We start from the raw sequence: 13,657 nt of genomic DNA on the forward strand, positions 1-13,657 counted from the left end.
CTAGAACTTAGAAAACCCAGGACAGTGATTATAGTGGATATAGATAGTTGCATAGTTACATAGTTACGTAGCTGAAAAGAGACTTGCGTCCATCAAGTTCAGCCTTCCTCACATTTGTTTTTTGCTGTTGATCCAAAAGAAGGCAAACAACCCAGCTTAAAGCACAATTTTGCAACAAGCTAGGAAAAAATTCCATCTTGACCCCAGAATGGCAGTCAGATTTATCCTTGGATCAAGCAGTTATTACCCTACATTGAAAGATTATATCCTTAAATATTCTGTTTTTGCAAGTATGCATCTAGTAGCTGTTTGAACATCTGTATGGACTCTGATTAAACCACTTCTTCAGGCAGAGAATTCCACATCCTGATTGTTCTTACAGTAAAAAAAACCTTTCCTTTGCCTTAGACAAAATCTTCTTTCTTCCAGTCTAAATGCATGGCCTTGTGTCCTATGTGAAGTCTGGTTTGTGAATAGATTTCCACACAATGGTTTGTATTGGCCCCGAATAGATCCTCCATTGCTGGAAAAATAGTAAATACATCTGTGTAAACAAGGGTTACCCATATGTGAAAAGATTCCTGGCATAAAAGTCAATTCTGAGAATTTAGTGATACTTCTACAGGCAGTTCTCCTTTCCTCAATCACAGCAACTACATTGCACGCACTTTAAAACTAAGCACATTCATGTTTACTATAAACATGTAAGAACGGAGTGACTGATGGCCCTCCGTTCGGAAGCTGATGTGCCAAGAATAGTTTAGTAAGGAGGTGGGATCACAGGCAGGGACAGAGGGTAGGTATGTAATAACTACGTAAGTCGATCATGGTAACGTCATTATCGTCGTAGAGCAGATGAGTGTAAATTAATAAGCAATTAATATATGATTTATCACAGTGATAAATAATATACTGACTGTATCGGTAGATGTTACAACTTGCCATGACATTCAATTCAAGCCACTTCTTTGGTACAATTATAAAGAGACACGAATGAGCACATCAGATCAAACAGTACTCAAAGAATAAAAACATTTTGTTTAAGGGGGTTTAACAAGAGTGAATTTCATTATTTGATATTATTACCTGTTACGTGAAAAATAAAGGTCCCAAGAAAATGAGATACAAAACATTGACAGAATTGTATGTTTTTTAGTTAATATAGAGCATTTTCTTTTAAATCACAGCTCTATCAATTAAAATATTGACCCTCACACTGTCTTCCATTTAACTCACAGCATCTCTGCCATTGACAAAGAATACCAATATGAGGATCTGTTCTCTCCGATGGGAATTGGCATATCTCGTCTACACATTTATTATAGAACCCTGCGCAGGTAATGTGTTTCAGGATTAAATACAGTATATACGTTATAAACATTTCTTTCTCCGTCTTTGTGTGGAGGCTTCAGTTATGCTAGTATATTTACTTGTTTAGGTACCGAACATGTTAAATATATTTGGAAAACACTCAATAAAAACAATGTAAACCATATATGACACTGTTAAAATGTCGTGCTGTTGTTAGCATTTAAAAAACCATACTGGTAAATGTAATATATTTGCAGTAGCATAACTATTTTTTTGAGTTTGGGGGAAGAAAGTTACTGTAGCACACCTATTCCTGTAATGGAAAGTTGTCTGCCATCAGCTATGGGTATCGAGAGCACAGGGCAAGAGGAGAAGGTGCCCAATGTTTGGACTTTGCCTTTAATTTGATTTACCACGTTACAAAGGCTTATACATATTATGACTTTACCCTAAACGGACATTTCTTCTGTGGTCAGTGTATAGCTTATTTCATAATTGTCTCCCACATAGAACTATTAAATTAAATTTTTGTTATTAATAATAATATCACAACTTACACACATGGGTTTAGTGATTAATCCAAAATGTAGAGATAGGATTATATCCTAAGGTCTTTTTTATACATCCAAAACTGAACTGCCTAAGCAGGTAAAGATATAGTTGCATATCTACGAAAAGATGTATGGTATGTCTATTAATAAATATAAAATAATTACTACCGGGAAAAACAAACTGGGTCCATAACGTTATAAATGTAGATGTTTATTTGCTAAACTGTGACTTGTGATGAGCTGGAAACCAAATTTTAAATGTAGGACTGAATGACTAAAGGACCTTTGCCTATAGTTTTCTTGCTTGTTTGTTTTTATAGTACTTTGTCCTTTCTATATCCCTGTATTTCCTTTTGATATGTTCATGGTCAAAAAACAAAATATAAACAACTGTTTTTTTCTGTCTTCAATTATTCAGACTAGCAGCTCTTTGGCTGCTAGTCTGTCACGTCCTTTTGACATCTTTTTTTTTTTTTTTTTTAATTCTTTATTTTTGTAGTGCGTATAGTAGTCACAGGCATACATATGGTACCCCAATGGCATTCCATTTGCAGGTTTCAAGACATTAGTTACAGTAGGGGGTAATAGACAATGCACTTTTTTTTTTTGTTATTTGTAAAGACGAAATATGCATGAATAACAGGCGTATAAAACAGGCTTAGAAGACAGGCATATAAAACAGGCTTAGAAGACAGGCATATAAAACAGGCTTATAAATCAGGCATAGAAAACAGGCTTTTAAATCAGGCGTTTTTTAAATCAGGCGTTTTTTAAATCAGGCTTTTTTTAAATCAGGCTTTTTTTAAATCAGGCTTTTTTTTTAAATCAGGCTTTTTTTAAATCAGGCTTTTTTTAAATCAGGCTTTTTTTTTTAAATCAGGCTTTTTTTAAATCAGGCTTTTTTAAAATCAGGCTTTTTTAAATCAGGCATTTTTAAATCAGGCTTTTTAAAATCAGGTTTTTTAAATCAGGCATTTTTAAATCAGGCTTTTTTAAATCAGGTTTTTTAAATCAGGCTTTTTTTTTTTTTTTAAGTCAGGCTTTTATAGCAGGCTTATAGAATATCTGACTATGCTACATAACGATTTGTCACAGGTAAGACGTAGTTCAGCGCTACTTAAAGTGTAAAATAAAAGGGGGTGATGGTCCCATGGCACAGATTAGGTCAAAGTAGCTTAGCTAGAGTGTAAAGAACTTATAGAAACATAGAAACATAGAATGTGACGGCAGATAAGAACCATTCGGCCCATCCAGTTTTCTAAATACTTTCATTAGTCCCTGGCATTATCTTATAGTTAGGATAGCCTTATGCCTATCCCACGCATGCTTAAACTCCTTCACTGTGTTAACCTCTACCACTTCAGTTGGAAGGCTATTCCATGCATCCACTACCCTCTCAGTAAAGTAATACTTCCTGATATTATTTTTAAACCTTTGTCCCTCTAATTTAAGACTATGTCCTCTTGTTGTGGTAGTTTTTCTTCTTTTAAATATAGTCTCCTCCTTTACTGTGTTTATTCCCTTTATGTATTTAAATGTTTCTATCATATCCCCCCTGTCTCGTCTTTCCACCAAGCTATACATGTTAAGATCCTTTAACCTTTCCTGGTAAGTTTTATCCTGCAATCCATGGACCAGTTTAGCAGCCCTTCTTTGAACTCTCTCTAAGGTATCAATATCCTTCTGAAGATATGGTCTCCAGTACTGTGTACAGTACTCCAAGTGAGGTCTTACCAGTGTTCTGTACAATGGCATGAGCACTTCCCTCTTTCTACTGCTTATACCTCTCCCTATACAACCAAGCATTCTGCTAGCATTTCCTGCTGCTCTATTACATTGTCTGCCTACCTTTAAGTCCTCAGAAATAATCACCCCTAAATCCCTTTCCTCAGATGTTGAGGTTAGGACTCTATCAAATATTCTGTACTCTGCCCTTGGGTTTTTACGTCCAAGATGCATTATCTTGCACTTATCCACATTAAATGTCAGTTGCCACAACTCTGACCATTTTTCTAGTTTACCTAAATCATTTGCCATTTGGCTTATCCCTCCTGGAACATCAACCCTGTTACATATCTTAGTATCATCCGCAAAAAGACACACCTTACCATCAAGACCTTCTGCAATATCACTAATAAAAATATTAAAGAGAATGGGTCCAAGTACAGATCCCTGAGGTACCCCACTGGTGACAAGCCCAAGCTTCGAATATACTCCATTGACTACAACCCTCTGTTGCCTGTCACTCAGCCACTGCCTTACCCATTCAACAATATTGGAATCCAAACTCAAAGATTGCAGTTTATTGATAAGCCTTCTATGTGCAACAGTGTCAAAAGCCTTACTGAAATCTAGGTAAGCAATGTCTACTGCACCACCCTGATCTATAATTTTAGTTACCCAATCAGAAAAATCAATAAGATTAGTTTGGCATGATCTCCCTGAAGTAAACCCATGTTGTCTCTGATCTTGAAACCCATGTGTTTTTAGATGTTCAACAATCCTATCCTTTAACATGGTTTCCATCGCTTTCCCCACTACTGAAGTAAGGCTTACTGGCCTATAGTTGCCCGACTCCTCCCTATTACCTTTCTTGTGAATGGGCACAACATTCGCTAACTTCCAATCTTCTGGGACTACTCCTGTTAACAATGATTGGTTAAATAAATCTGTTAATGGTTTTGCTAGTACACCACTAAGCTCTATTAATAGCTTTGGGTGTATTCCATCAGGTCCCATTGACTTATTTGTCTTTACTTTTGACAGTTGAAATAGAACCTCTTCCTCTGTAAACTCCCAAGTTGGTGCCCCTTCTAGTTATAGGGTTTCAGTCCAGCATGGGCAGACTACCTGTAGTCCGGGCTTCAGCCGATACCCGTTGTCGGTCTACTCAGTGGGCCAGCGTATAGCATGCTGTGCTTCGTGGCGCCGTGTGTGGGAGGCAAACGACACCACCGTCTCCCGTGCTTGTCGATGCGTAGCTGAAACGAGCCATGAGCTCTGACGCTCCCTGGGGAGATCCCGCGGAGTCGTGGATGCAGGTCTATTCTTCTGCCCCGGAACTGTAGGAGAGCTGGTGCCCATTTACCACGAGCCCGGGTTCCTTTGTGGCCCAGGGTCGTCCCTCTTGGGATAGTGCGGCGGGTCTTAATCTTGAGTCATTGTGGCTTTCGTTTGACTGCCCTCCGTCAGTGTGGTCGGCACCTGTGGGGTGTTCCCCCTGTTGCTCTCTGCCCGGGAGGGCCAGTAGTGCTTGAATCCCGAGATCGGGTCAGTATTGTGCCCTGAAGAGAATTCTCCTGCCTCCTCTCACCACGGGCTTTGTCCCGTGCAGGTGGGGCTGAGATAGTTGTTGCTGGTTGTAGGTGCTCTAGCAGCCTTGCCCAGAAGTGGTCCAAAATATCGCCAATGGTGTCCTTGACGGCGGTGTTCATGTCTGCTAGGGCGGGCTGTTGCTGCCTTGAGCAGGGTCCAGTGCGTCCGGCATCTTGGAAGCTCCTGCGCCCACGTTTCTTGTGAGATTCGCTGGCCCCGTCGTGAGGTGTGGGGTATGAAGAACTTTGCCTGGCGGGGACCGGGATATCCCCCACCGGTCCAAAGGGGGGAGGGGAGGTGTTTTGTGCCCCCATGAGGTTGTCAGCGTTAGGCGGGAAAGCGGCCGTCTTTCCCCCTCGCCTCCTGCACCAGGCCTCAACTCGTTGCTGCGGTTTGCGGACATTCCGGGCTTCATGTGTGGTATCGCTGTGTTCATGCAGGCATCCCCCGTTCAGTCAGCTGGGTCTTGGGAGAGTTGTAGCTCTGTTGCCCGAGAAATCTGCTGATTTTGGGTCCAAGTAGCAGGAGCTCATGCAGGGCACGTCCTGTCTGCTCGCTAGTTAGGCTCCGCCCCCCTCCTTTTGAAATCTTAACTAGATTCTATTTTGGAATGTGGTGGAGATCCAGTCAGGGCAAAGCATTGATTCTCTACGAGAACTGTTACTCCTGTGCTAAGAGAAGCAATGTACAGAGCCAACGTCATCATTATTACCTACATTCTCTCTGAGTAGAAATAAGAGCCCAGTAAGAGTGGGACACATAAATAACTGCAGACACAGAGCTGTACGAAGTGTGGGTTCACTTTACTGAGGTGGACAGTTGATTACGGCTTTTGTCAAGAGGTACTCCCTAGGCAAAAATACAGGAGAGGTTTGGGAAGGCCAAGGTTTGTTGCGTAAAAGCGTGTTCACTGCACTGTGGGATTGGTAGCATCCATTGGTGGTATCCATAATGCCAATCAAAGAAAGAAATGACTGTCAATCAGTCTGTCATTTGTAATCACGCCTATCCTATTTTACAGGGATCCTCCGCATACACTACAGATTACACTGTGCTGTATACAGAGCAGACTACATTGCAGAGAGGCGAAAGGCGTTTTGCAGACTACTGTAGTGCACAGTCGGTACTAACCCTACTACCAACGGGAGCTGAAGTGCTGGGCATTATTATGAAAGGGGCACAGATCAGAGTTATGGGTATAATGTTGAAGGGTGCTCCTTTCATAATTATGACCAGCTTTTCGGTTTTCGGACGGTACTAGTGCAAACTGCAATCTATAGTAGCCAGTCACATTTGGATTGTAACTGAACAACTGGAGCCAGCATTTGTCCCCATCCGGACAAAAAAACTAGGGAAAAATGAAATAGTAATTTAGTCATCTAGGGTCTATGTAACTTGCCTGCAAAGCTAGCACTCCTCCCCAGCTGCTCAAAATGTCCACAATTTGTTTTCCCTGAGATCATTTTTCAAGAGTCTTTTTACTAAACAGGGATTTGCGCAACAAATAGGATGTCATCTATAACTTTGCTTTTATTCCTGTTTGGCTATTTTGGCTATTCTCCAATTCTCCAAAATATTTGGCTTATTTAATTTGATTCATCAATCAATGAGTCATTAGTGGCCTGAGGGTACGTCCTGCTTATATAAATCAATGGGTTTAGGGCTAGTACATATGCTTCTGTCAGCCTTTAGCTCTCTAGCGTTACATGACAAGGTATGAAAAGTGCAGACTATTTTATTTTTTTTGGAAATTCTTTATTTTTTCATCTTGGCGGACAAAATGACTCAATATTAGCGTGCGGGCTTATGCAGAAGCCACATGGTATATCAAGTGTATGTACATCGTTACCAGAAGACATGCGTGTTCTGTGACATGTCCTTTCAAACATTGGTGCCATCGTTGTCCCTGTCCGTCAAGGAGTTTTTTCCGTGTTCCTTTTTTTTTTTCTTCTTAAATTCAACAAGGTTAAACGTAACAGAACAGACAGGTTTAACATTCCATTTCATACATTATTTTAACCGTAACTTTGTGTCTGTGTGCCTGTCTTAACATCGTAACATAGTTTGCGTATTGTATATAGTCTGTGTGATCTTTGTATCTTACCCATATGTGCGTACTGTGTGTGTCGTGCCTATTTTGGGTGTATCCGTCGTCCTGGGCCCTATTGCCATTTAGGCACGTCACTGTGGCCTGGACAGGACCCTCTCTTGGTGTAGTTCTTTGGGTCAGCCAGGGTCCTTCTAGGCTTCTGGAGTGTATGGGTAGTATCCTCATGTCCCCCCGTCCCTGTGATCTAGGGGTGGAGGGCCTTAGAGGGAGAAGAAAGATGTACGCGTAGAAAGAGAGAAAGGATGGGATGGAGGAGGGGGGGGGGGGGGGGTATATGCGACGGTTCAGTGCAGCCTGTTGTTGTTCAGTGTGCTCATTGTTCTCATTTTGTTTTGTTTTTTCATTGTTCTCATTTTTCTCATGGGGGAGTAAATAGAGCGTAGTTGTGCCAGGGCTCCCACAGTTTATCAAATTTAGGTGTGGTCCCTCTCAATCTGGCCATTAGTCTATCCATTAGGGTGTACCTCTTTTATGTTACCTATCACTCTCTGAATGGAGGGTATGTCTGCCTGCAACCATGATTGTGCCAATGTTCTCCTTGCTGCTAGTGTGATTTTATGGATTACTTTTTTTTCCCCTCTAGTCCAGTTGTCTATGGGTCTGTTCAGGAGGTACGTCCATGGGTTCAGGTTGGGTGCCCTGTGGAAGATTCCGTTTACCACTTGGTGTATTTTTGTCCAGAATGCTTGGGCTTTGGGACATTCCCACCACATGTGGAGGTATGTTCCCCTATGTCCGCAACCTCTCCAACAGTCATCTGTGGGTGTTTGTCTCATGCGATGTAGTGTGACCGGTGTGGAGTACCACCTAAACATCGCTTTGTAGGATTGCTCCTGTAGTGTTACGCATATGGATACAGTATGATTTGCCTCCCAGATGTCCCTCCATTCTTCTCCCTCTAGTACCTCGCCCAGGTCTCTTTCCCATGCCTCTGTGTATGTCAGTGCTCCCCACTCCTTTGTTTCTGAGCATATGTGTGTGTACATCATGGTTATTAAGCCCTTCCGAGTGGATTCGTATAGACACATTCTTTCAAAAAATGTCAGGGGACCTGTCGCAGCTTGTCACACGTCTGTCTGCTGGACATAGTCTCTTATCTGCATATATCTGAAAAAGTGGGGGTGACGTGTGTTATCTGTTGGAGTTGGTCGAAGGGGACTAGTTTCTTATGCTCATACATATGACAAATTCTCTGTAGCCCCGCTGTTTCCAAGTTTGCAAATTCCCTGGCTGCTATACATGGTGGGAATGCCCTATTTCTCAGGAGAGGGATCAGTGGGGACAGCTTTGATGTCAGGTTATACCTGTGAGCGTATGCGTCCCAGAGGCTCAGGGAGTTTAGGATGGCCGGGGGTATGTCGTTCTCAGGATTGGCCTATCTTCTCTGCGTACCCATATGTGATACTGTGGCAGGTCAGCCCCTGTCATGAGAGATTCCAGGTCTACCCATCTTCTCACCTCTAGAGGCGCATGCCACATCGCGACCTGTGCCAGTTGCGCCGCTAAGTGGTATGAGAAGAGGTGCAGCAGGCCCAACCCCACCCCCCTTTGCTTCTGTCTATATAATATGTTCCTAGAAATTCTGTGTCGGCGGTTTTGCCATATAAAGTCGCCTATTGCTTTTTGTAGGTGAGCTAAGTCGGGTTTCAGCAATTTTACGGGTAGCGCCTGGAAGAGGAACAGAATCCTTGGTAATATATTCATTTTCACTGCGTGAATGCGCCCAATACAGGATATAGGTTTGTCTTGCCATTTTTCCATGTCTTGCATTAGTGTCCAGATCAGTGGGGCATAGTTCAGGTGGTTTATTTTGTTCGGGTCACCTGGTAAGCGTACCCCTAGGTATTTTAAGTGGTCTCTTACCACGGGGATGTTGTGGGTTTCCTGCAGAGTTGCTATATCCTATGCCGTCATGCCAATCGGGAGAGCACTTGATTTTTCTAGGTTCGCCTTGTATCCGGAGAAGGTACCGAATTGCGTTAGTAAGCCTTTAAGAGCTGCCATGGATTCTGTGGGCCTCGTGAGGGTCAGCAGTACGTCAGCCGCCTAAGCGGAAGCGAGGAACTCCTGCCCTGCCACTTTTATCCCCGTGATGTGCGGATGTTGTCGCATGGCCTGCATTAGCGGCTCGAGTGATAGCACGAAGAGGAGGGGGGAGAGGGGGCAGCCCTGTCTAGTTCTGTTCCCCAGTTTAAAGGGTTGAGGCCCAGATCCGGCTATCATGACTTGTGCGGAGGCGTGATCGTACATGGCTTTGATTGATGTTACGTATCGTTCTGGGAAGTTCAGATGTGTCCGGACACTGAATAGGTATGGCCTTCTTGGCTTCTAATGATACTAGTAGCGTCGGTGTGTTAGAGGTCTTTTGACGCCAGTTGAGGTCGATATTCCTCCGGGTGTTCTCAAAGAGTTGTCTGTCTGGCACAAATCCCACCTGGTCCGGGTGGATCAGTGTTTTCAGTGCGGGGTTCAGACATTCTGCCAGTATTTTCGCTAGTATCTTGACGTCATGATTGATCAGTGAGATTGGTCTGTAGTTATCGGAGAGTAAGGGGTCTCTGCCTGGTTTCTGGAGGAGTATTATGTTGGCTAAGGACATGCTGCTTTCTGTACTACCTCCATCCATGAGGTCGTTGAATAGGCGTTCCAAACGCGGAGAAAGTTCCTCTCGAAAGGTCTTGTAGTATGATCCGTCAAAGCCATCCGGTCCCGGTGCCCTGTTGCCCTTCAGGCCCGCTATAGCCCTGTCTACTTCCTCCCTAGTTATCGCCTCATTGAGTAGCTGTGCCGTTGCAGTTGGGAGTTTTGGTAGGTCTAGGTCTTTTAAGAAGTTCTGCATGTGTGTCATGGCCTCGTCCTGCGATGTTTGATTTCTCGGTGTGTGGTTGTAGAGCTGCGCATAATATTCAGTGACGACTTGGGCTATGTCTGCCGGGGAGTTTTTTATCGTTCCGTCTCTATGTTTGATCGTGGTGATTAGGGTACGGTTTTGTCGCGGTCGCAAGGTTCTGGAAAAGTGCAGACTATTGTTTGTTACCTTTAGCAAAATGTTATTGATTATTTGTTGCAATTTTAATTTAGTTTGCAATTTACATGCAATATATAACTGCACCAACAATACTGCATTGCCAGTGTAATGCGTACGGCTGTAATGTCTGTATCCTGTTTTTAGTTTTTTCTATAAATTAGTAATAATATTGCTGCTAAGAAAAAAATATATGATTTTATTTACTTTATTTTGCAGCTTTTGGACAATGCTCCGGATATGTAACCGTTAGACCCTCAACAGTCGTTCCCGTGGGATCAAATATTTCAATAATGTGCGTATCTACAGAAATACCCTGTCGGAGTTTGCAGACATTTTCCATGACATTAAATGATGATGATCCCATTAGACCACACTGGATGAATGAGACGATGGCTCGTCATGACTTGTATGAAGTCACCAAGATATATGATATTAATTGTTTCTTTAAATGTTTGGGCCGAACTCAGATAGTATGCTGGGAAACTGTTTATGTGGGATGTAAGTATTGCACCCTCCTTATATTATTATATAAAAGTAATAATAGTATAATACACAGGAATTGCTTAGTAAATCAACCAGTGCCTTATATCAGCACTTGGGATGTGTAACGGATCGCCTGGCACCCCGACTGGGTACCTCCGTTAAAGGATGCTCCTAGCGCTTCCTGAGGACTCCAAGCACTCTGGCAGACACCACAATCACCCAATCTGAGAAGTATAGGAATCCTCTCAAGCCTCTGAATGCTGTAGACCGTTGAATAGGAACCATACGAATAGGCTTACACTCCTAGCAGTCAACTGGAACAGCATGCAATAAATCCTTCCCCCAATAATGAGACGACACTTAACTTTGAGGGTAAAACAGGAACTGCCTGTACTGGCACATACAGCCTCTTTTATTCACAATCCACAAAACATAGTACTGCCCACAGGGTTTTGCAGAACAACCAATAAACACATTACAACACATACAATGCAAGTACAGCAGCCAATCAGACACAATGGGACAATAGAAACACACCCAGCATATTCCTCCCCTCTGCTTAGGAGATAATTGAGTCAATTACTGTATCTACTCAATTATCTCCAAGCTGAAAAGTTACACTTTTTATACATTTTTATAACTTTGTGAGTTAACATCGTACATACATAAAACTTATATTATTTTAACCAGTATAACTTGGGGACAAACATATCCAAAATTCACTTGAATAGGTTCAGGGGTTTAACGGTTAGGTCGAAGTCCTTTGTTTTCACTTGCAAGCATGGCTTTTCCTTGTCCCTGGGACAACACCCTGCTGGAGAACAATGGATCCGGGGAGGGGAAGAGGAAGTGTCCAAAAAGTTTCAGTATGTCCATACACTGTTTTTAAAAGGCCAGCACAGTACAATAAAAGTCCATTCACTGTGCTTAAAGGGCCAGTAGCCGCACAATAAAATACAATATGCCCAAATATTGCATTCAAAAGTACAACTTTACCAGGGGCCATAGTCAGCAGGTAGGAGGCGGGCAGCCAGGCCTCTCCAATGCCCAGTGGCGAGGCGGGTTCCGCCACATTTCTCCCCTTTCCCATTGAGACTATCCAGACTCCAGACCTTCAATCGGTCTGGGGCTCTGATAGTCAGTCGGTCTTTCTCACCCGGTGTAGCTGTCCCGGTGTTCTCCTGCCACATGTGTCCAGTTTGAAATCCATAGTCTGGTGGAAAGGTAACCAGGGAGCTCTCTCTCCTGGTTGGACAAAGCTGTTGCTGGGGAGAAGGGGTAACAGGCCCCTCTCCCTGTAACGACCTCTCTTGTAGTAGGGGAAAACAAACTACCTTCTCTTCCAATACATTGTCCTGTTGTTGGGGGCCAGGACAGACTGTCCATATCTCCAGTGGTGCAGGTGCAGAGACTACTGTCCCATCTGCACTGTTGTGGGGCTTACTGTCTCCCCTTGGTGGGCTAGGCTGCCACTGGGGAGGGGAAACGAGACTCTCCCCACCCGGTAAAATATTCTGCCGCTGGGGAGCAGGACTGACCATCCGTACTCCCTTTAGATTGGGCGCAGAGACCACGGTCCCATCTGCGCTGGTGAGGGGCTTAGTGTCTCCCTTTGATGGGTTACGCTGCTGCTGGGGAGAGGGGGTAACAGGCTCCTCTCCCTGCGACACCCTCTCTGGTTGTAGGGGAAAACAAACTGCCTCCCCAACCAATACATTGTCCTGTTGTTGGGGACCAGGACAGATTGTCCATATCCCCAGTGGTGCAGAGACTACGGTCCCATCTGCCCTGTTGTGGGGTTTACTGTCTCCCCTTGGTGGGCCAGGCTGCCGCTGGGGAGAGGGGGTAACAAACTCCTCTCCCTTACACACTTCCAGCCGCTGGGGAGCCGGGCTGACCATCCGTACTCCCTGTAGCTTGGGCGCAGAGACCACGGTCCCATCTGCGCTGGAGAGGGGCTTACTGTCTCCCCTTGGTGGGCCAGGCTGCCACTGGGGAGAGGGGGTAACAAACTCCTCTCCCTTACACACTTCCAGCCGCTGGGGAGCCGGGCTGACCATCCGTACTCCCTGTAGCCTGGGCGCAGAGATCACGGTCCCATCTGCGCTGGTGAGGGGCTTAGTGTCTCCCCTTTGTGGGTTATGCTTCTGCTGGGGAGAGGGGGTAACCAGTTCCTCTCCCTGAACTGTAGACTGCCACTGGGGAGGAAGGATGACACCTTCAGCTTTCTGTACCACACACTGCCGCTGGGGAGGAAGGATGGCACCTTCAGCTCCCTGTAACGCACACTGCCGCTGGGGATCTGGGCCGACTGCCCAGCATCCCTGTAGGGCCGGTAGAGAGACCGCAGTCCCATCTCCACCTGCCATCTGTAGGTCTTCCCAGGACCAATCCGTGAGGCCCCTCAACATTTGTGAGTAAGGGCCACCTGCTTCCCCACCTGGCAACTCTGGCTGCTGCTGGGGATCTGGGCCGGCTGCCCAGCATCCCGGTGGGCCTGGTGGAGAGACCTTGGACCCATCTCTACCTGCCTGTTGTGGTTCCTCACAGGACCAGTCTATGAGGACCCCCACTTCGGGTTCCTCCCGCCGCCTCAGGGAAAGGCGGCTAACCTCCTCGGATGCAACCTCTACTCGGCTGCTGTAATGCTCCTGCTGCTGAGCATACTTCCTCTCTTTCGCCAGCCGGAATTCTCGCCCCAGCCTTGTGTTTCGCTCGCCCATGACTTGGTTCCAGATCACCCGGCATGTCTCCATGGGTATATCATCCCCATACTCGGCCACTCGCTGCCTCACCTCGGCCAGCCAATCATCTCCAGAGCCAGAACCTTCCATACTTGTCTGCTCCCAGGGGCGCTGC

At 44.8% G+C, this 13,657-nt stretch overlaps 1 protein-coding gene across 1 annotated transcript in view; it reads left to right on the forward strand.

Moving 5' to 3' along the window:
• The first annotated feature begins 1,245 nt into the window (after positions 1-1,245).
• Positions 1,246-13,657, forward strand: part of LOC134568573 (interleukin-12 receptor subunit beta-2-like) — a 69,334-nt gene continuing 56,922 nt past the window's right edge. Inside the window, exons 1-2 of the mRNA XM_063427217.1 lie at positions 1,246-1,337; positions 10,532-10,813. Of these exons, the coding sequence (XP_063283287.1) occupies positions 1,268-1,337; positions 10,532-10,813 (352 nt within the window). The 5' untranslated portion in view covers positions 1,246-1,267. The remainder of the gene's footprint in view (positions 1,338-10,531; positions 10,814-13,657) is intronic.

This window comes from Pelobates fuscus, chromosome 7 (assembly GCF_036172605.1).
Source record: "Pelobates fuscus isolate aPelFus1 chromosome 7, aPelFus1.pri, whole genome shotgun sequence".
Lineage (NCBI taxonomy): Eukaryota > Metazoa > Chordata > Amphibia > Anura > Pelobatidae > Pelobates > Pelobates fuscus.